Source organism: Eulemur rufifrons, chromosome 18 (assembly GCF_041146395.1).
Source record: "Eulemur rufifrons isolate Redbay chromosome 18, OSU_ERuf_1, whole genome shotgun sequence".
Taxonomy (NCBI): domain Eukaryota; kingdom Metazoa; phylum Chordata; class Mammalia; order Primates; family Lemuridae; genus Eulemur; species Eulemur rufifrons.
In genome coordinates, this window is record NC_091000.1 from 13,450,652 (window position 1) to 13,474,456 (window position 23,805).

At 41.6% G+C, this 23,805-nt stretch overlaps 2 protein-coding genes across 6 annotated transcripts in view; both read right to left on the reverse strand.

Moving 5' to 3' along the window:
• Positions 1-4,736, reverse strand: part of CCDC110 (coiled-coil domain containing 110) — an 18,981-nt gene extending 14,245 nt beyond the window's left edge. For both annotated transcript variants that reach the window (XM_069493362.1, XM_069493361.1), the window contains exons 1-2: positions 4,727-4,736; positions 3,929-4,033 (exon numbers count right to left, since the gene is read on the reverse strand). In XM_069493362.1, coding sequence (XP_069349463.1) covers positions 3,929-4,033; positions 4,727-4,736 — 115 coding nt within the window. The remainder of the gene's footprint in view (positions 1-3,928; positions 4,034-4,726) is intronic.
• A 7,831-nt stretch (positions 4,737-12,567) lies between these two features.
• Positions 12,568-23,805, reverse strand: part of PDLIM3 (PDZ and LIM domain 3) — a 30,666-nt gene continuing 19,428 nt past the window's right edge. For 3 of the 4 annotated variants that reach the window (XM_069493671.1, XM_069493670.1, XM_069493669.1), the window contains 3 exons: positions 16,787-16,917; positions 14,577-14,688; positions 12,568-13,252 (listed from right to left, as the gene is read on the reverse strand). In XM_069493671.1, the coding sequence (XP_069349772.1) occupies positions 13,063-13,252; positions 14,577-14,688; positions 16,787-16,917 (433 nt within the window). In that variant the 3' untranslated portion in view covers positions 12,568-13,062. Of the gene's footprint in view, positions 13,253-14,576; positions 14,689-16,786; positions 16,918-18,577; positions 18,842-23,805 lie in introns of all 4 variants that reach the window. The other variant, XM_069493668.1, reaches the window with a different exon arrangement.

Below are 23,805 nucleotides of genomic sequence, written 5' to 3' on the forward strand. Positions count from 1 at the left end.
TTACTGTGGAAGGGACCAGGGTCCATATTGGAAAAGATGTGAAGGTCATGAAGGATTATTTTAATCTTTGGGCCATTCTAATGTGCTTGTTTGTGGCTGGAATCATATAGTAGGAAGGGAGAAAAAGAATAATTCTGGAGAATGAGGGAGACTAATTGTAGAAGCAAAATACTTGAGAATTCCAGAAGAGATGGAATCTGGAGGAAATGCCCTTTGATGGAGCAGGGACAATGGTTCCACTGAAAGAGGGAAGGCAGAGAATACAGATACCGAGGTAGGTAGGTTAGCAAATGGGAAGGTGGAAGAGGAGAGAGTTTTGGTCTCACGGCTTCTACTTTTGTCATATGGTGTGAGATCACGCTATGAGTGGAGAGGCAGTGGAGAGCGGCGTCGGAGATTTGAGGAGAATAAGAGGAATGAAATAGTTACCTTGCAGAGAGTTTGAAAAAGAATTTGCTGGGAAAATAAAGTAAGTTTTCCAAAGAGCATTGAGTGCTCATTTTAGATTCATGGTATGACTCAAAAGTGAGTGTTCTTCTCTAGCACTGTTCAGATAAATTCCATGCAGGCAGAGGAGTTGGATGCATCTATTTTTAAAAACTATTAAAATAACTTTTTGTTTTCCTTATGAGTTTTAGAGACATTGGCTGCTGCTTATTCCCAAAGGAAAGGTAATTTTCAAATTCAGCAATACTTAAACCAGTCACATAGAATTATGTGGTTTTAGAAGGGAAATTATCAAAGAACTATAGGAGACAAAACACAATCACACTTCCCTATTTATTAAGTCCCTGCTACACATACAATATTGGGAGGCGTATAGACAAAGTGGAAGATATGGCCCCACCCCTCAACATGATAGTCTATTGGGAATCTTACTCATATTCAACTTAAATTCTCTAGCCGTTTCATATTTTAAGTGTCAAAAGTGAAAAACAAGATAGTTATCAGTGGGATTACTTTGGAGATAATTAAGGTAACAACATGGAGAATTTATTCTGAAGGCTGCAAAAAATTATATTGTAGTCAATGTATACAAAAAGTATCAAGTGCACATCTGCAGGGAACAGATCAAAAAGAACAAATGAGTTTTGAAAATGCTACATAGTAATGATTCTATACAGGATGATAGGCACTCTGCAGTCTGATTTGCAACTCAGGTTTAAATACTGAGCTTTGCTATGACAATTCAAGTTCATTCCTAGATGTACCCATTTTACAAGCCTTGCGAAGCGTGGTGCACTGCACGAGACATTGCCGTAGTCCTTGTGTGTGTGACCTATGGAGTCAGGCTGCCCTGATTTGAATCCTGGCTTTGCCACACACGTGCTGTGAGGGTAACTCTAGGCACGTGTCTAGTTTGCAGGTAAAGCCCTTAGTGCAGGGCATGCTACACAGTAAATGCGCAAGAGATATTTCCTAACTCATTACTGCAGAGGTGAGACAATGATGATTTAATAAATTTAAAATTTCTAGTCAAGATAGAGGGGAGACAGGCTACTTATAACTCTCCAATGTTTCCATTTTGCTCAGAATAAACCCCAAATCCCTCCATGGAACTACAAAGCCCCCTCCCCTTACTCATTCTGCACTGTTCACAAGGCTGTTCCTCGAACACGCCAGCCATGCTCCCGCCTCAGCGCCGTTGCAGCTGCTGTTCTCACCGTCTGGAATTCTCTTTCTCAGATATCTGCATGGATTCCTCCTCCACCTCTTTCTGGTCTTCGCTCAGATGTGACCTGCTGAGCGAGGTCCTGTCCTACCACCCTATGTAAAGCTGCACACTCTCCCACCTCTGCCACTCCGCACTCTCCCCTGCCCTGCTCTCAGCCTTACTTTTCTCCGTAGGACTCACGCCCCTCTTACACACGATGCCCTTTTTCTGTCCGTTCCCCCGCTAGAAGTTAAGCTTCATACAGGCAGGGGTCTTGTATGTTTTGTTTCTTCTTGGATCCCCAGCACCAGAACAGCACTTGATACCTAGCAGGTGCCCAGAAATAGTTGTTCAATAAATGAATGGACGAGCGAAGGCGTGGGCAGAACAGGGCTGCTGGGAACAACACACTGGACATCCTGAAGTTCAAAAGTATCTCTCACACACCCATTCCAATAAGTCAAGGGTTAATTAGGTTAACCACTAGTTCTTCTGAAATCAAAGAGACCTTGGAAATACTACATAACTTTCTAACTTGGCAGTATTTATGCAAATCGGGTCATTATTAGTACGCAGGGAATGGATCACTGGGTGACAATGAAGTGTAGACAGGAAAGAGAAAGAGGGGAGGGCACAAGGTCATACCTCCTAACCTTGCTTGTAGTTGCAGGCAGGAAATCCCTGCTGTCCTTGGCAGCAGCTGCCATTTATTAAGAACCTGCCCTGTGCTAACCCTGCCCTTTAACCACGGTGTTCTAGCAAGAAAGACTATAACTCTTAAGCAAATACGTGTGCTATTTTGCATGTAACTTTATTGTCTATAAATGCTGACATTTTCCTCCAGAGCCCTAAGTCTCACTCATATTATAAAACACGTGATCTTACTAAATTAAGTTACCTCCATCTCTTCTGACCTTAAACAGTCTCTTTGAGGTAAATACTGAGCTTACGCAGTGAGGACTCTTTCTCCCCTCTTCAGGGGTCCCCTGTCCCCCTCTGCGTTGCACAGGGAAGCCTGCACATCCTCATGGACGGATGTGGGAGGCGGAAGGGTGGAGAGGGGTCTGCCCAGTCACTGTCCTGCTGGCCTCCCCTGGGATGTTGCTCATCCTGGTGGTGCTGGGGCTACAGCTATCTTTCTTCTACTGAGCTGTGGCTGTCCCTAGTCTCTTCTTTCGGGGCCCTTGACAAGGTATTTGAGTTGTGAAGGTGCAGAAATCCTGTCCCGACCTCAAGCCTCTGCTGGCTCAGCACTTCTCTCTGCACCTCTGTGTGGGGATCACCCACAGGCCACAGGTGGGTTATGACACCGCCCCTGTCCGCATCTGGCATCTCACTCTGAACACCAGGCCCCTCTGAGAGGTGGATGGCTTGGCCTTCTCTCAAGGAAGTGAGACTCCAACTTTAGTGCTCTCCGATTCCCCTAGCTGGGTATTTACACATAGCTCATTCATGGTTTTGTGGACATAAACATCCCCCCTGTACAATATCCTGCAGTCCACAAATATTTACTGTAAAAAGTAGTTTTCTTTAGAAAAAGTATACAGTCAGCCCTCAGTATCCTCTGGGGATTGGTTCCAGGACCCCCACAGATACCAAAATCTGCAGGTGCTCGAGTCCCTGATATAAAATGGTGTAGTAATTGCATATAACCTGTTCACATCCTCCATATACTTTAAATCATCTTGAGATTACTCATAATTCCAATCCAATGTAAATGCTACGTAAATGGTTGTTATACTGCATTTTAAAAATTTATATTTAAAAAAACTGTATTGTTATTTTTTACTGTTTTTTTTTTCTACCCGAATATTTTCTAACTGCGGTTAGTTGAATTTGATAATTTGGAACCCATAGATACAGAGGACCAAGTGTATATTGTTTTAGTGTCTGTCCAAAAAAATTCCACAATTCTTATTTGGCATTCAGAAAAGCAGTGAGTCGTGGTTAAGAGCTGTACTCCGGGGCCGCCCTGCTGAATGCCTGCTCTATCCCTTGCTAACTGTGTGACCTCAGGGAGTTAGTTAACCTCTCTCTGCCTGTTTCCTCACCTCCGAAGTGGGGATAATGATAGTACCTACTTCACTGGGCTGTTGCGAGGATTAAATGCTTACGTGCATTAGAACGGCACGGAAGAGGGCCGTGCTCGCTATTGTTAGTATCCTAATAATAGTTATTTAATACTAGAAGCACGCCAGTTGGGTGTACTTAAGCAAGGCGTGTAGTAAAGGGAGGATTTTATGGCCATCAGCGCCCTGGCCTTGGCGATTTTACCTGTTTCACTGCCACTACTGTCCTTTACTCCCACCGAGGACTTCAGGATCTTGGACGCAGAAAGGAGCACGGAGTCGACCTCATCCTTTTCTTCCTGCTGCTTTTCTGTAAGAGAACCCTGCGGGCGGTCGGTTCCCCCGGAGGCGCCGATCTCCCCTCCCCCTCCTCCCGCAGCGGCCTCTGGGGGGCGCGCTGGCAGCGTACGGGGCCACCCAGGCTGGGGACCGCAGTGGCCGCTGGGGGGCGCGCTGGCAGCTTACGGGGCGACCCAGGCTGGGGACCGCAGTGGCCGCTGGGGGGTGCGCTGGCGGCGTACGGGGCAACCCAGGCTGGGGACCGCAGTGGCCGCTGGGGGGTGCGCTGGCGGCGTATGGGGCGACCCAGGCTGGGGACAGCAGTGGCCGCTGGGGGGTGCGCTGGCGGCGTACGGGGCGACCCAGGCTGGGGACCGCAGTGGCCTCTGGGGGGCGCGCTGGCGGCGTACGGGGCGACCCAGGCTGGGGACCGCAGTGGCCGCTGGGGGGCGCGCTGGCGGCGTACGGGGCGACCCAGGCTGGGGACGGCAGTGGCCGCTGGGGGGCGCGCTGGCAGCGTACGGGGCGACCCAGGCTGGGACCGCGGCGGCGCGGGGGGCCGAAGGGGCGCTTTCCCGCCGGGACTGAGCAGGAGAGGGGCGGGGAGCCCTGGAGATGCGCACTCGGGCGGACGCGGGAAGTCCCCAGGCTTGCGGGGCAAGGGCCCGGCCCCCGCTCCTGCTCCCCTCCCCTCCCTTCCCCGCGGGGCCGGTCCGCCTCTTACCGGGGCTCATTCCTTCTGCTCAGGCCTCTCTCCAAACCGCCTTCTCCCACACATTCCGCTCAGTCCCTGCTCACTGGGCATCCCGTTGCTGGGTAACGGGCGGCCCGGACGCCGCACCCCACCCCCACCCTTGGCCGCGAGCAGAGGTGGCGCGCAATGGGGTGCGGTGGGTATGGTGGGCGCGGGAGGCGGGTGGGTGCACGTGGTGCGGGTCCCAGGTTGCGTCTTGCATCCCACGTGGGCTCGGCGGGACGCTTTTCCCAAGGGAGCAACGCCTGGGACAGCTGCATGAGGCCAAGGTCCCACCCTTTTCTGTGTCCCCTCCAAAGCCGGGGACAGTCCCGCGTGGGCGTTTTCTCTAGCGTCCTCGCTGCGGACCAGAACTTGGTCCTGATCATGGTGCTCTTTATATAAAAGTTTTAAATGAGTATATATTATTTATTTTGCAATAACCATTACACATAAAAAATTCAAATTTTTTTTTTTTTTTTTTTTTGAGACAGAGTCTCCCTCTGTTGCCCTGGCTAGAGTGAGTGCCCTGGCGTCAGCCTAGCTCACAGCAACCTCAAACTCCTGGGTTTAAGCGATCCCCCTGCCTCAGCCTCCTGAGTAGCTGGGCCTACAGGCATGAGCCACTATGCCTGGCTAATTTTTTCTATATATATTTTTAGTTGGCCAGATAATTTCTTTCTATTTTTATTAGAGATGGGGGTCTCGCTCTTGCTCAGGCTGGTTTCTAACTCCTGACCTTGAGCGATCCACCTGCCTGGGCCTCCCAGAGTGCTAGGATTACAGGCGTGAGCCACCGCGCCCGGCCAAAAAATTTAAATTTTAAATCACAATAATGAGGAATATAAAGTCACCAGGATAGCCTGAGCAACATAGAGAGACCCTGTCTCTAGAAAAAATTTAAAAAATATTCCGAGTGTGATGGCACGCACCTGTAGTCCCAGCTACTGGGGAGGCTGAGGCAGGAGGATTGCTTGGGTCCAGAGTCTGAGGTTGCAGTGAGCTATAATGATGCCACTGCACTCCAGCCTGGGTGACAGGGGGAGAAGTTGTTTCCCTCCCCAAATAAATAAAATAAAATTAAAAAGTCACCAGGATATAACAATGTGTTATGTAATAAAAATATAATAATAATACATGGCTTGCTTTCATAGAAATGAATCTCCTTATAGTTTTAATGTTTACTTGTTCTAGTTTCTTTTTTCCTATAGAAATAATCTCTATAGGAGATTTCACAGTCTTTCTTGTGGCATTGTAGGCAATTTTAATAAATTATAATTTGAAGAATTTCTGTTCTCCATTGGTCTTTGATATTGGTAAAGTTAACTTTTTCTGGAGCACTACAAAAGTTTTTACCAATATGGTTATTAAATTACTACTGTAAAATAAATTGTATTACCTCAAAGGGAGAATATAGATATGGTAGTTATACTTTTAGCTCTTTGAGATATCTCTATATTACTTTCCACAGAGGTTGTACTAGTTTGCAGTCCCACCTGCAGTGTATGAGTGTTCCTATCTCTCCGCATCCACGCCAACATTTATTGTTTTGGGACCTTTTGATAAAAGCCATTCTCACTAGAGTTAAGTGATATCTCATTGTGGTTTTGATCTGCATTTCCCTGATGATTAGAGATGCTGAGCACTTTTTCATATGTTTGTTGGCCATTAGTGTATCTTCTTTTGAAAAGTTTCTGTTCATGTCCTTTGACAACTAACTTTCTAATGGGGTTGTTTGATTTTTTCTTTCTGATTTTCTGGAGTTCTATATAGATTCTAGTTATTAGCCCTTTACCAGTTGTGTAGGATGTGATATTAAGAATTGTGAAATTGTATGAAAAAAAAAGTTGTTTTCCAGATTTACATGGGGAAAATGCAAACATAGGAAGGTTAGGGAACTTTTCAGAAACTGTAACTGGTCAGTACTAGGCTTCCTGATTCTGAAACTTTGGTTCTGCCCAAATCATCTTATCTTAAAGATTTTTTTTTTACATAACAAATTAAAGTTCTATGAGGTAGGTCAGTGTTTGATCTAAATTTTACAATAGTATAGAGGAGATATAAATATATTTAATGCTAGAGCTAAAAGTTACTGTTTCTTGATGTGGCATCACACTTCATCTGCATGACCTTCTCCTTGTGTTGAGACTGTGTCTATTTCACTCAGCCTCACATCAGATAGACACCAGAGCATATTCTATTGGGAAATGTGCTCTCTCTGGTCACATATATCAGTCAGTCTACCAAACGCCCTGAAATCCTTTGATTTTTTTTTTTTTTTTTTGACTGTGAAGTTTGTTGCTAAAGGAGGGAATTAAAATTTGTACTACCAATTTAAACAAAATCTGTGTCACAATATTTCAAAACCTTCAAAGAGTAGCTCCTCTTAGGGAATCCACTTTCACCTGTTGACTAACAGCTGCAGATTCAAGAATCTGGAATAAATTCAAGAGCATTGCACAAAAACAAGCTAGTCAAATCTATTCTTAGGAACTTATTACCAGGCTAAAATACTTCTGGGTTTTTTAGCTTCATGAGATCTTTTTTTAAACCTGAGATCACAAGGCTATCATTAATCATAGATGAAATCTATAGCAGCATGAAAAAGTGACCAGATCACTCTTTGGGGATAGCAAATTTGGGCAATTGTCCTAAGGCAAGCATTCTGCTCATGGAGGGGCACACATGTACTAGTAACTTAGAACGTGGGTAGTGGGCCTTCCTTCAACAGCTCAAAGGCTTGATCCAAATGCAAGCAACTCTACATCCAGCCTTCTTTAAGTTGCCTTTGCTGTTAGTTTTAACCTGATTTCATCTATGTGAGGGAAAAACTCCATTAGTCACTAAGGACAGACTCCAGCTTTGGTTCTTACAAAGTTGATTGCTGCTTATGGAATGGTATGGTGGGTATACTGAGAGGATAGCATTGGTCAAACCTGAGCAGTTTGGTGTGCTAAAGGGATAAACATAAAGAAATAGCAAGGTGGCTTGAGAAGCCACAGGTGTTAGGGAAAGATATTTTAGGATGAGTGAAGTTCTTGAGCATGTTTGCAGACCTGCGGGTCTGCTCTAAAGAGCCCCTAATGGAAGTTCTTAAGGAGGATGCAAACACGGAAATGCAGAAAGGAATGAAGAACAATGGAAAGTACGTGGGCAAGGAACCAGTTATAAAAGAGTCTTTGCTGTACGATTTCGCTTATATGAAGTTCAAAACCAGGCAAAACTAATTTATGGTGTTATATGTATAGTGGAAATGAGGGGGATGAATAAATGGGAGAGGGCAGGAGGGGTTGAGGGAGTTCGCTGTGTTCTATTTCTGTATCAATTGATGTTTACCGGTGTTTATTCCCTGGGCGAGTGAACTCACTGGGCACTCATGTGTGCACTGTGCTACATGTGTGTCGTGCTTCCATAAAAAGTTTTTCAAAATGGAATTGAACTGTGATTTGATAAAAAAAGAAAACTCTGAAAACCCGTTTTAACTAGATAAAATGAATGAATCAATTTGAATCCATAACAACTGACTATTTTTAACTTTTGAGATGGTGCCTGAGCCTCCAGTTCCTGCTCTGAGTTCTCGGAGCTGCACTTGTTGATGGCTGTGGTCATCATAAATGTATATTGGTAAATATTATCACATGCTTTTGTTCCAAGCCATCTGGGGTGATGAATTTATACAGATCTAGTATCACATTCTTTCTGGTCTTCCCTGTGTTTAAATAACTTGCATTATTCAGGAAAGCACTTCAATTTCTGGTGTAATCGGGGGAGATTAAAGAGTAAAGCCAAAGAGCTGAATTGGGTATTGAACTTATGATGAACTTTGTTCCTGCTCATAATACTGAGGTCATTCAAGAGCCACCTAAGGGCCTACCACCACAGTATTTCCCCCAACTAATGTATCTAGAATTCCTACCAGTAAGACATTCCTTCAGATTAAAGGACTGTCTCCAGAACGAAATGCAAATATCTGACATAAATGAGAGCAGTAGAAAATTATTAATACTTGTTAGCATGAATTAGTCTGTAGGATTAGCTGGCAGAGCAAGCATTTACCAGAGGAATTGGGATCAAGGGCAAGCACGTTTGTGAGGAGGAATGAAAGGTTTGCAGTATGAAGCAGTGTTCTGGAAGGGGGATGGTTGGGAGCTTTGGGAACGCAGATAGCAGCAACAGAGCCAAGATGCAAGAAGAGGTTGACTGAGTAGCACAGAAAGAAATGGTGCATAATTGCACACGGTGCAGGCACATCTGGCACGTGACAATTGTTGCATGTCCTCTGGGCATTAATGAACCACAGATATGTGCACAGCTTGGGACATACACATATGATGGGTAACACACACCCCTGTGCTTTTCAATTCATATACCTCAGAAAATGAGGTCAGTGGGAATTTGGCCTCTTGAGAGGTAGTTCTCAAACTGACAACGTAATTTTAGTCTTGGTGCAGAAAGAGAAAACCTGTGTATTCTTCACCAGATGAATAACCAAGGAAATACATCAGTGGAGTAATTTTCATCCCAAAATAAACATTTGGTATTTTTATATAATCTTAATTTAAAATCTACTTATGCAAGGTACTTATGATAGGGGTAGCAACTAGGTTTTAGATATTGTATTATTGTTTGAATAATGGATAATGGAATTGTGCCTTGGGTTTTCATAAATTATGACATGCAGACGTGCCTTATTCCTAGAGTAAACGTATCGTTGGAAATTCTCTGCATACTTAAAGACAGAGTTTTCAGGGATTTAAAAAGCTAATGTTAATATCTGATTTTATGTTCTGATATGAATGAATAATTGATAATATTACTAAAAAACTGAAAGAATTATGATAAGGCAATCACTTCTTATAGGTACTTTGTTTTAAAATCAATCATATAAAACATTCTAATTAGCTTTAAAAGGTCAATTTGTAAATATAGACAAATATTAAAAAACCTATTTTGTTATCTCTAGACTTCAACATCTTTTACTTTTTAGGTGCTCCATATATATTTTTTGAGTGCTTTCCAAAATGAATAGAGACCTGAAAGAATTATCTTAAAATGTCATATAGATCAGGCAAATGGTTTACTTACTTGAATTATCTGAATGTCTTCGTTTTTTCATCAGTCTCCTTTTTTTAATGCTCAGGATACAGATGGCACAGCATAAATAAAAAAAGAACATTAGGCCATCATGACATGATAATAAACAGTACCAGTTACAAGTAGAAGTTTTTCTGAGGGTGGAAATCAGATCTGTTCAAAGGACACCTTGGCAAATGTTGCAACTAAAGTTGTTGATAGGAGACATCTGAAGCTCCATTCTGCTTGTCTTGGAATGTCCCATGTTGGGCAATTGACAAACTGTCATATGTAGAGATGAGTAAACTGTTTGTGAGTCACATTAACCATTAAGTTTTATTCTACTCTGCTTACACAGGTGCAAAGATATGTGATAACTAGAATTGTTTTTATTCAATCAGTCACTCCATGGTTAAAGTGTATCAACTCTATCCTATGTTTACTGTGAAAAAATAGCAATTTAGTTACTCATGAGTACAAAGATCATAGATACCCAATTCTTAATCACGGATAGTTTCATTGATCATTGTTAGCTTTCATAAGCTTATAAATCTAAACACAGTGGCTAGACTGTTTTCTAAGAAAATATGACCCTGTGAGCTAAATCAAAAGTGTTTGGCATTCTTTTTCATGGCACATATTCCTAGATGGAATTCCTGGTGTGAATTCATTATTGAAGGACAAAATGCTAGTATGGGGGAAATATTGCTTTCTCATTTGTTTGCTTTTTAAAAAAATTTTAATCTCTTTGTATTTCGACATTGCTATTTTCATTCTGTACTATATATATATTTTAAGACAACTGTAACATAGCATTCATTTCTATTTATTAACTGTCATTAATTCTTCTATGTTTAAATTTCTAGATTTAATTGTCAAACGAATGATTTTTATTCAAAGTAATGAACATGCAGTTTTAGGATCTGCTTAGTCACATAGTCTAAATTATCAAATTTAAGCCATGGCTGTCCTAAATGTCAGATTAGAACTATACTACTCTTTATTTTGCTATAAAAAGCTCCCTATTAACCATCCGAACTTATTCATTATGTACTCTACTACACATATGATATATAAAATATAATTTTAAGGAAAATACCGTCTAATGTCTAACATACAATGCATATTAATGTACAATTTAATGTCTAATGTACACTTTTCTCATGAGCCTTTCATTCTTAGTTAATCTATCCTCTTTTTAGTACAGTACACGTATCAGAAACTGTGCTTCCGTCTTCCAATTCAGAGGTACTTTGTTTGACCTTTCCCAGATCAAACCTAGCAGACTGGCTGGGAAATGCCGTGGAGTGTGTATGAGTGTGAATTGGGGTGGGGGAGGGGAACAGGGAGGGTGGCTAGGGATTAAGTGCTTCTCAAACAGTCTCTCCTCTGTCCTCCTTATGGTAGCCCCGCCTTTACCCTCCAGTCCAGAAGTGCCTGGTGCTGTCAATCCCATGCCTTTTCAAGATTGTAAAGAGTAAATTGGGTTGTTTTTGGTTTTCTCCATTGCTACTTTGGGTTTTAACTTTCTCATGTGTTCTAAGCCATTGCCATTCATTTGCTTTCTAGCTTCCAAACTTTTAAGTTTATATCCTTCCCAGAACCTTTGACCAAACATGTAAGATATTTGGGATACATTTATTTCTTTGGTCTCAAAAGTTTATTTTTTAATAGCTCTGTTAATGGATGTATGTGTTGGTGCAGGGCTTGCGATCTCATGTGTGTATAGGGGACAGGCAGGTGTTCTGGCTGCTCTCACTGGGTCAAAACCTTGGCCAGGTCAGGGTCAGAAATAATTAGTTAAGTTTGGGAGAATCCAGAGCAATAAAACTGGTGTCCTGGCTCCTGGCCAGGAGGCAGCGACTACTGTAGGGTAGGAGGTAGGGTAGGTGTGACTTGAGGGGGTGAGACCCAGGGCCTGAGAGTCCCCACCCTGCTGCTTCCCCACTGTTTGAACTTGAGGGGACAGTTTCAGAAGTTCTCATGTGTCCCCACTGAGGAACATAGGAAGTCAGTGGGAGATGCCAGTCAGGGGCATTGCCACGGGGCCACCTTGAGTGAGAGGCAAGGGAATGCCACGTGGAGCCCGCATGGCGGACTGCCTGGGCTGGGGCCAGGTGGAGTGAGTGCACGTCTGACACACAGAGGGTCCACAACTCCAGGGAAGGCCGAGCTGAGAGTGTTGGGGGTGGGAGTGGAGGTGGGGTTACTGCCTGGCCCCAGCTACGTCAAGAAAACAGACCACAAGTGAAACCATGGATTTCAGCAGTGGATAGAAGCAGGACCCCAGGACACCAGCCGCCTGTGCCTTCCTTGGGAGGCCCCTAAATTGGCCCCTGCTGGAGACGCCATCTTGGGAGGGAGGAAGAGGCAGTGGTGAACCACTGAGCAAGGAACCACAGGCCTGCGGGGGGTTAAACCTTCAATTTGACTGAATATTTATCTGAAGGAGACATTTAAATCGAAAGAGACTCTGTCAAAGCTGAAGAAACTGTTTTAATTTGAAAGAGACTGAATTTACTTTAGCAAATTTAAATGTCCCTCGTAGCAACAGAAATTTGGGGCTCAAAGAAAGAGTACGTGGGTTCTAGAAACTGAAGAAAACACATTTTCTAAAAAATATTTGAGTTGTTAGTGTACACATCAAAATATGATTGGGCGCTCTCATTGAAATGTCGATGTTATCTGAATTCATTGAATGCCACTCTCTTAGGTATTTTAAAAATGTTTTATGTGTTTATTATGTTTGTTGCATCCAATGGCATAATTGTTCAACACGAAACTAAAGAAATTCAGGGAATTTCTCACGACATGCACTGTAATAGTTAGAACGGTTACAGACAACTACAGATCATGTTAGAATACAAGATTGTTATTTGGTATTTACCACAATCGCAGAATCAACGTGTCGAGGAAAGACAAGTAGACTCACTCAAATATCTTGATGTTGACATGTTTGATGCCATAATATACACGTAAATTGTGGCGTGTGACATACAAAAGTTATTGCTTAAATGTCATTATTGCTAGCCCCAAAGACAAAGAGAGTTGCAAAACCTAGGTAACTGTATGTTTTTGTCATATAGCTGGCATCTGCCTCCATTTATTTTCCTCAGTACACAGTGAAATAAACGTCTAAAAGCCTTGGCTTCAGATTTGGAGTCGACAGTCTGCGAGATCCTCTGCCCAAAGCCATGAAATTCTTCCCGTGTAAGTGCGTGTGGGTGCGTGCGAGCCGGCCTCACCGGCAGAGCCTAAGCTTTGGGATACAGAGTGACCGTGTCATAGCCCTCGGGGGGCCGCGTGCGGGCTCTCGCGTGGGTTTCGCAGTACAGCTCCCCCTCCACGAAGAAGTAGCCCTTCTGCTTGAGGTTGAGGTTGCAGTCAGCACACACGAAGCACTCGGGATGCCGGTACTTATCCCGCGCCTTCACCACGGCACCACTGTGGGGAAAAATGAGCTCTGGTGAAAAAGCCACAGAGCACAAGTACGACACAAAGGGAGAGAACACTCCGGACAGGAGCTGTTGTCTGGTGCACAGTCAGGAAGCAACAACCTCCAGCTGTAAAAGCGTGCACAGCTGTGAACAGTACTTGTCACAGAGAGCCAAGATAACCATAATAAACCGTCACGTTTCTCTCTGATGTTGATGTGTGAATATTTTTCAGATTTCCAAACACGTAGTTTATGAAAAACTTGCAGGATTCTACTGCATGATCTTCCCCCATCCTTTCTTTGAAAGAGGGAGACATGATACAGTTAAGACAAATACCTCTGCAAAAGAGCTGATTTTGCCCAAGGCTGTTGTCTACCCACTGCAGGTTCCCTGATTGCTTTCTGTCTGGGTGGTCCAGCCTCTGTTCTACCGAGCACAGAGAAAACAGATCAAGAGCAGAGCTGGGATTCCCAGGGAGTGGGTGGACTCGCTTCTACTGTCAAAACAGTTCACTCCAAGTTAGGCGCAATAATTGCTTTTGGTAACATCATGCACACTGTATTTTACTGAGGTCTTCTCTGCTCACAAGCTTCCTGCCTTGCTATGTCTTTTTGGCCCCCCATTCCCTCCTTCGCCTGAACGAGGCTTATCCCGTACTGTCCTCTTGGGATGTAGGCTGGGTAACAGGAGAGATGGTGCCTCAGTGTGTGAGCTAATGGCAGGGGGACAGATTAAGGGATGGAGGAAGTAGCCACAGGGCCACATGGGACATACGCAGTGGAGAGATTAGAATGATCTCAGTTGACTGGAAGATTTGAACTAGCAAGTATGGCAATTTAAATATAAAGCCCCTTGCTATGAAAGTTGACTGTATTTTTTTAAATTACAATTCAACATCTGTGTAACCAAGAAGTTGGGTAAAGATAATGTATTTTAACTAACAACCTCATGGTCCCTGAATCTGTTTCCCTGGGTTTATCCAGAAAGGGAAGTATTCACTGACCACACATTTACAGAGGCAGGGCTTTTTAAAGTGAAATCATTCTTGGAAATGATTTGTTAATATACTTTTGGGGCAACTTTTTTTCAAGAGAGTATATCTGAAATTGTAAGTCAAGATTGCTGATTTACGTTAAATGGCAATTTGGAGGTACATCTAAGGAATGCTGGGCGCAATGTGCTAAATGTTGGGGACCTTATATATTTCAAGCTGATGAACAGAAATTTAAGTTTTTCATAATGGCCTTTTCTATATAAAGTCTGAAAGTAGAAGAAATGGAGAACTGCCACCAAGATTTGTAGCGAGTTCCTGGGTTAAACATGAAACTTACACGATGCCACTCCCACATTTGTCACAGAAGGGCAACTTCTGTGCCCCACCAGCCCCTCCGTGGGCTTTTGTAACCGGAGCTCTCACACTCCGGGTTCCAACAGGACGGTCATCTGAAAAACAAAGTGTTTCCATTTATGGCAGGGGAACAGCTGGCTACGGTTTGTGCTTTGCTTCTATTTTAAAGTGTGCACTTTAACCTAAGGAATTCTTAGGTTGCATCTGCACTATCTTTCCAAAAGGAGCAAGCATAGGAGACTTTGTTCCGAACCTTACAAAACAGAATTAGGTAAAACATTTTGCTGTTGAAGGGAGCAGTTATAAAATGCTCAAAGGAGCAGAGGGCATTGTTCATTTTCTTTTTTTCTTATTGTGGTAAAATATATACAACATAAAATTTACCAGTTTAATCACTTTTCATTGTGTAACTCAGTGACATTAAGTACATTCACAATGTTGTGCAACCACCATCAATATCCGTTTCCAGAACTATTTCATCACCCCAAACAGAAACTCTGTACCCATCAAACAATAACTCCCATGCCCCGTCCTCATAGCCCCTGGTAACCTCTTTCCTACTTTCTGTCACCTATGAATTCGCCTATTCGAGATCTCTTCTATAAGTGGAATCATATAGTATGTGGCATTTTGTGTCTGGTCTCTCTCACTCAGCATAACATTTTCAATCCATCCATGTTGTGGCATAGATCAGAATTTCATCCCTTTCTAAGACTGAATAATATTTCACTGTATGAATTTACTATGTTTTGTTTATCCATTCATTTAAGTTTTTCTCGCCTTTTGGCTATTGTGAATATTATGAACATGAGTGTACAGGACCTGCTTGAGCCCCTGCTTTCAATTCTTTTGGGCATATGCTCGGAAGTGGAGTTGCTGGATTCTATGGTAATTCTATGTTTAACTTTTTGAGGAGCCCCCGTGCTGTTTCCCGTAGCGGCTGCACCATTTTGCCTTTCCATCGGCAATGCACAGGGGTCCCATTTCTCTACATCTTCACCAATACTTGCTATTCTCCATTTTTTGATAGTTGCTATCTTAATGGGACATTTTGCATTTTGCGTGACTTTTAAAGGACAGTCTGTATCTTTTGGGCATGGAAAAGCGTAAGGAAGAGCAGGAGCCCTGAAGATGGCTGGAGTGGGCTGGAGACCCAGCTCACCTGCTCTGGCCGGGTGGCCTTGCGCAAGCCCACCCTGCCATGCCTCAGCACTCACTTATTAATAAGGGCAAATAATAGCACCTACTTCACCAAGTTATTGTGAGGATTAAATGATACTGTATGCAAAGTACTTAGCATAAAATTTGAAACATAGTTTAACCAGTTCTATGAACAAATTTCAATGACCCCTGTGTGCTTTTTTAACAATCGTCTCCCTCTCATGTTTTAGATTGTCAGGCCAGTAGGGCATGATGACCAGAACCCTGAAACTTTTAACTAACTACCTAACCTTTCTGAATTGTTTCCCAGAAATGGAATTTCTGCAAGACAAGGAGCTGAGATTCTTAACGGCCCCTGAGCAGACTTCCTGACACCAAAACTCACTATCCCCAGCAACCTGTTGTAAACCCGCTACCCGCTGTTAATCACACCACAACCTGCCCCATTGCACATAGCCCCTCCTTCAAAATCCCGAACTCTCCGTTAGTTGGGGAAACAGATTTGAGGCAGCTCTTCCTGTTCTCTCAACAAGACGTCTTTCCTATTTAAAAAATTCTTTCTTCCTTGGTGATTCTTATTGTTTCAATAATCAGATCTTTGAGTGGGGAGCAACTGGACCTAGGCTGAAACCCCTTGTGGTTTTGATAACAGTAGTAACGGTTCGTTACAGTGTTATTTTTTTGATGATGATGATACCCTAAAGTGTGGGGGGGGGGAAGCTGAGAAATTTCACAATATCCATTTAAAACGATATCTCATGGTTCATAAGCAGAGGTAACCCTTGACTCCCATGGATGGAATTTGTCTTTGGTGTCCTTTTTTTGACTGCTTTCAGTTGGTGGCTACTTGGACATGTCCTGGAAGCTCCTTTCCTAAATGAGGCACCACCCAAATCCTCCTGAGCAAAGATTCATTTGGTTACTGATGAAAATCAGGGTGATGTTCACTCCCTCTATGCTTACCACCCTCTCCTCCCTCCCCTTCCAAGGGCCGCTATCAATAATGTTCTAGCAGGCGGCAGGGCTGCTCACCAGGGCCGTCGTTCACCAGTTCCTGGAGCACCCTGAAGGAGCCCGACTGGCGAGGCTGAGAAGGCTCATCCCGATTGTCGTGGAGCATCCGGTACACGTCGGACTGGGGCGGCACCGAGGCTGTGGGTTCACTGAAACACAAGCACGGCGGCAAAGCACGGTCAGGGCTCTGGGATGCCGCGGGTACCAGCGAGCAGCAATCACAGCAATCACTCTAGGTCCAGCAACTCCCGAACGGAGAGCCAGTATTTTCAAGGGAGTCTCTATTATAATTAAAAATACCATGTAAATTCACGTGGGTTGCCTTAAACATATCATTGAGCAGTAAACCTGGGAGTCACATCAGCAGGCAAAATTCCATTTGGCAAAATTCTTTGGAGGGAAACTAAAAGATGATTGTTAGAAAATAGTAATTTTAAAAAACAAGACTTGTAAAAAAAATAAGACTTGTGTCTAATGGATATGGAATTATAGATGTGAACAAAATTAACTTTTCTAAGAAAAAAAGACAAAAATATGTGTGATAGAAAGTGCAGGAGTGAGCCCAGTTTGATTATTCTCAGGCATAAAGTTGTCAATAAAATTCAGATTCACTTTTGATATTAAACCAAAAGTATATGGTTTAATTTTGTTTTTAAGGTTAATTTGTTTCATTAACCTTTGGAAATAACAAAGATATCATTTTACTTGTAAATTGAAGAAATTCAACTTCTCAGTGTTTGAAAACCCATAATGTAGAAACTTTCATTTTTACATCTGTTATATTAACTACACTGTATTTTTAAAATAGCCACATTAAAATTCATTTACAATAATGATGGTGGCTTTATTTCAATACGCTTTCTACAAATATATTCATGATGAAAAATAAAAATTATAATATTATGTCAGAGACTAAATATTATTTATGTCATTTAATTGCATTATCTAGAAAAGATAGTTGCTAGCTATACATATCTTTATTACCTTCATCATATTTGAAAATGATTATCTGAACTAAAATTCTTTACAAAATGGCTTTGAGATATGTTATGCTATTGTTATTAATAGCTCAATGTATTCATCCCAAGAGACATCTTTGGGATATTACTACATAGCACTCTTAAGCATTATAATACTATAATTTGTAAAAAGTGATTCTGTAATAGTGAAAGAAGTAATAAGATTTTATACTATAGTTAGTCTTTTTAGTCAAAAAAGTTTAATGGCAAAAATACTTTGAACAAAGAGTCATAAAGAGAAAATTAGTCAAAATGAGCCCAGTGAATATTAAATATCTACATTAAGAGCCTGAGGGTATTCACTTATAAACCTTTATGCATGATAAACATTTTAAATGGAAAAAATAATTACCTCTTCACAAGATACCATCAGATAGATAATAGGTATCATCTCTTATAAAATTCTTCTAAACCTCTCACCCCCTTCCCAATTTTTGACTCCCCAAGGAAAGACTAAACTATAAGACAGAGCATAGTAGATTATAAATCAACTTCGAGAAGTATTAAAACAGATATTTGTAAAATACACCGCAGCTTTCAAGAGACATATACATTTCGTCCTTACGTGGTCTCATTTTATTGATCTCTGTCACATAAAGCTCTACTAAGATAATACCTCAAATCACTTTTATCATCAGGCCTAGACAGTTGCAATAAATCATTTATATTTTTAAAAAGCTTTTCACATTGCTTTTTCTTTCAGTTAAGACAATGTTAAAAGACACCAGTAAAGCTGACATTGCCCACGTGTTTAGTTAACATGCCCATGGTTCAAAAAGACTCATATTACCTCATTACGGGTGTTTCCCCTAGAGCTGTTGAAACCTGACCCTGAAGTGTTTCCATAATATTGTCATCTGAGTACAACTGCATAGGTGTATTAAACTGAGCATGGACAATCTTCACACCGGGAAGTTCCATTTCCAAAGGAATGTTAGGGGCCATCTTAGCAGCAACTTTCAAGTCACCTGGGCAAATGGTACTAACAGTACTGACAGAAGAAGGCGTGCTGCGTCCACTGCCGCAGTCAATACCGGAGGGAGTGCTGCATCCACTGTGTTAATGACCACGTCACACAGGTGGCACAGAGAACCAGACAATCCAGACAGAAGAACACAGAGAACAAGTGCAGAGAGGTTAAAAGGAATAGAACACCAACAGTAAGAAGTGAATTATATCAAACTAAAATGCAATGTTCATTTCTGGCTAGAGTTTATTTTAAAAAGAGAAGATGTTGAAAACTTCATGGTTGAAAAAAGTTTAATAAAATTAAAGCATGCAGGTGATACTGCATTTTTTGGCTCTGTTCTACCCGTCAATATGGAAGTTGAGGGTCACATGTAGAAAACCTTGCGTATAACGGAAGCAGAAAAGATGCGGCCATCCTCACTTTTTAAAAATAGGCCAAATAATGTAAAACTTGACACTATCATCACAAATGATGGGGGGGAAATTACATTGACTGGATATATCTTTACATTTGTGAAGTGCAATATGTGAAATTAAAGTATAAATTATTCTTTATAAATAGTAACAGGATATGCCTCATGAAGATCCAAATATTTAGGTTGCACATTTCAAAATCAGAAGCATGTTTCAGTAATGCAATTGAACTTTAACTGAATAGTAATTGGCAACTTGTAGGTTATATGGTAAAGATTACTTTTGAAGGCTATTTTGTATATAATTTATTGTTATTATTTCAATATTTTCTATTTTTTTCTTTCATTTTGTAAATAATACACTTTAAAGAACTGTTCAGTGGTTTAATACAGGCTCTAGAAATAGCCAATAAATGCTTGTCACCTTGAAATTAATGATTAGAGGGCAAATAAGTTGGTCTTGGACTCTTTCGATGCTATCTAGGGCTAAGATATATTTTTTATACATAGTAGACATTTCATGTAAAATTTCAGAAGCACACATATATTTCCATGCATAGTTCTCATTTACTTTTAAAGAATCTCATTTCCTCCTGATATTATTAAAATATCAGAAAGGTCAGTCATGCAAGTTTAAGAACTAGGGAGATTTTATATTCTATATGAACCTGGATAGGAGATCAGTTATAACCAACATGCCAGTGACTAAAAAGTCATTTTTCTATGTGCATTTTAAGTGCAACATGAGAGATGCATTTTTATGAGAAATTGGAATATACTAGGATATTTTTTAAAAGTGTAGTCACTTAAGACAAAGCAAAATGAAACATTAGTATTAACATAAACATGCATCATGCCTGCCAGTTAGAGTCCAGTTAGAATGGATTTCTATGGTGTGTTTCTCTCAGGTCTGAGGATGGCCTCACATTTGCATTTACTCTCTAGAGTTATTAATGCTAACCAGTCCCCAAAACCAAAAGGATATTGGGCAGTGATTTTTTTTTTTTTACTTCATCAATATTACAACCTGATTAGTCTCAACAACACATGTCACTAAATGGATTTAAAAACATTTTTTGTCGTATGTTACCTGGTGTAACTACCTACACAGCCTGGACCAGGCAGGTAAAAATAGGCTTGCTCCTTCACTTCCTGGCTGTTGAGAACCTATTTAGAACTCAATCTATGTATTGGCTAGATCGCATACCAAAATGTCGAGAGGCCTATTCACCATTTTTGTAGGCTCAGCACTACCCTAGCTCTTGAAATTGATTTCAGCTGGTAAAAGAATAGAAGCACATTCTCAGTTGTAGTGTACTTGAGACAGGATCATATTGATTTGACATGGGTGTAATGAAGCTTATGAAATTATAGTTTAGGGATTTAACACACTGAGTTAAATCTTAGGAGACTTTGGGCTTAAAATAATGAATGAACCTACCCAACAAGCATATATGACTCCTCTGACTCCTCTGTGTGCCAGGCATAGTTTTGGATACCAGATAGACTATCATCAATTTGGAACTTACAAATATGTCTTATCTTATAGTTGCAATTAGTATTCTTTTTCTGTTGTTAGCGTTCTTATACATATTTGTGTTTGTGTAACATAATTTTAGTTAAGCTTGCAAAGATTGTGTCTTCTATTTCCTAGTTCCTTTATCATTCTATTTAGGGGCCCATGTCTATTAAACAGATAGGGATTAAACCCAAAGCAAACAAGAATGATCTTTTATAAATTTCTGGTACAATTTTAAGTCTCTTTAGTACAACTTTAGTCCCTGTGGATATTATGACAGGTCCCCACGACATGTTCCTGATGAACTGGAAAGGTGGGTGCTGCTAATGAGGCTTCCTGAGGTCGGCTTACTTGGAGAGACCACCGGTAAGGTTGATGATGGGCTCAATTACTTCCTGCCCAGATAGGTCACTCAACAGAGAATTAATTTTCCTGGGGTGTGAACAGACTTTTGGGGGGCATGATTCTGGGAGAAACTTGTCCAAAAACCACTGACGGAATTGTATTTTGGATCTAAAATACCTTGTGTATATTTTTAATGATAACTTTAGCCTTAAAACTTTTATATTTTTGCACATAAAAATGCCAGTCTTTTAAAATGTTTCAATTATGATGAAATAATGAAAAGAACTAGTAGCAAAACCCCAGGGAGATTAATAGGTTAAAAATTTAGCATGTCCAACTTACTTCTGATTAAAGAAGTTGTCCATTAATAGTATAGTTAGAGGGTGACTAGAATTAATTGTATATTTCAAAATATCTGGAGGAGTGGATTTGGAATGGTCCCAACACAAAGACATGATAAAGGTTTGAGGTGATGGATATCTCAGTTACCCTGATTTGATCATTATACATTGTATCCTTGCAGCAAAATGTCACATGTACCCTGCATATAAGTAAACTATTACTTTCCCATATAAATTTAAATATTTTAAAAATAGTGTAATTATAGCTTTATATGTAGCCACTGAAAATTCCACCTAGATGAAGAATCGTTTGGTGGGAACAAGAAATTCAGAAGCCAGAGCAAACAGTGAGGTGGCACAGAGGAAAGGAGGGATGGTAGAGGCATTTTCAGAGTTAAGATTAGTACACTGGCATTTGTTTTTTAAGCAAACCCTGTCATTCTTGTTCCTTCCCTCCCCTCCTCCAAATTCAGCTATATTAAAAGGTACCCTCAAATGACAAACTTAGTAGTGGCTTGGCACGTTTAAATTAAAATAAAAACATACAAGAAAGAGATTATATACCTGGGTCTCTCTGACTTTCCCTGACTTTTTGTAAACTTCAATGCATTATAGGCGTGTAGCAAAGTCAGGATATGTGTTACACTACTGTACCATTTTATTAAAGCCTGCTGAAGTCCTATAGCTTGAGTCAGTGGACTTAGTCATGCTAACCTCAAAAGAATGCAAGTACTCATAATTTATTTTACTGTCTTTCTTTGGGAATTTATATATATGTTTATTCACCAGTAAAACAACATTTTGACTTTTAACCCAGTGTTGTTATGTTATTGGGTGTGCGATAGAGCGGAGAAGCTATTAGAAGTGGAGAAACAGGGAGAAGATGCAGGGAAAACAGGAAAAAGGGAACGAAGAGAAGTAGAAAGGAACTTTGCAGAGTTGCAAGCCAGAGAGAGGGATGATAGCTTCAGATTCTTCTTGCTACTCACTCAGGAAATATTACTGGGCACTCTTAGGATTTTATTCCTTTATCGGATGGGCCTTTATTGAGCATTTATTTTGTCTATTTATAAATGCTTATTTATTGAGTGTTTATTTTGTCTAATTTCAGGATGCTGGGGATATAATGCTGAATGTCAGACCTTGCAGGTCCAGAGCTCACATGCTGGGGAGAAGATGTATTTGGTCGTTATTGTCTTCTTAGCTTCTTTTTCTTGCTCTTCCACACCAGGGCTCCTTGCTGGGTCTGATATTGGAAACATTGCCTGGCTTATTTTAAGACAATCATCTGGCCCTGCCTGTGGTTTATTGAAAGGTCTCAACATGCAAATCATCTGTCAAGTGACGACTGACCATCCACAGCAGGCGTCATAAGCCCGGGAGTCTGCAGGGGCCAGGAGGGTCACACGTGTATGAAAATGCCCCTCTCACACTTAGGAGAGATGGGCATTTGGACAAGCTGGTGAGTAGCTGTCCCATCTAAGGGTACTTACATTCAATTTTTAAAAAAACAACGGAGGGTTCAATAAAACATGTCTGTGAGTTGAATCCACCTATGGGCCACCAGTGTGGGTGGGACGTCTGATGTAAACCATTATTCAATGTCCCATTAGGATCAATCCAGCCTAACCACCGACTTCCCCTGGCTGACTGAGCTGAGGTCGGAGGGATGGAGTTGAGGTTTCCTGCAGTCACTATGTCCTGATGTGGCAACACTGGGCATCAATTTCAAGAGCTCGTTCATTATTGGCAGAGTTCTTCAGTGCTGTCCACGCAGAACCGAGATACTTCCCTCCCTCCCAACTCTCACTTTCTACCTGTCTTCACTCAAGTGGGAAAGTGCCTCTTCAAGTGTCCCCTCTTCCTTTACAAGGATCCATAAGAATGCAAATTTACATTTATGTAAGAGCAAGAATCAGTGGAATTTGAAGGTGCATGAGAAGCAGGCACTGAGGTGGGCTGACTGGAGTCTTTCAGACATACAAGGCGACACCAGCTTTCACTCGTGTGCCTGGGGGATGGGGAGGTGTGAGGGGGGTTCCATTTTCATTCCAGCTGGCAGGGCCTTCCTGACCAGGGATAGAGTACCTTTGCCTGACTCAAAGGTCACCGTGTTCTTGATGGAATCCCCAGAGCGACAGGTGTATTAGCTATAAATATACGTGATGATTGCATAGAATTTCACAGCTCTGTAATCTTGTCAATATTTACTCTTGGAAATGGAGGTTCTTTGGCTACTGTTCTCCACTAAGTGAGTTTGTTCTGTTTTGCTTTTGAAGTAAGCTTCACAATGAAAAGCCACGCCACACATCTAAAAGTTGCTTCTCTGGGTGATTAGTACGACTTGATTAAGGAAGCATGCGGGTGCATGGCGGAGGTTGCTTGGTGGGTACAATGTGCGTAGCTGCAGTGATGCACCGAAGGCCCTGAC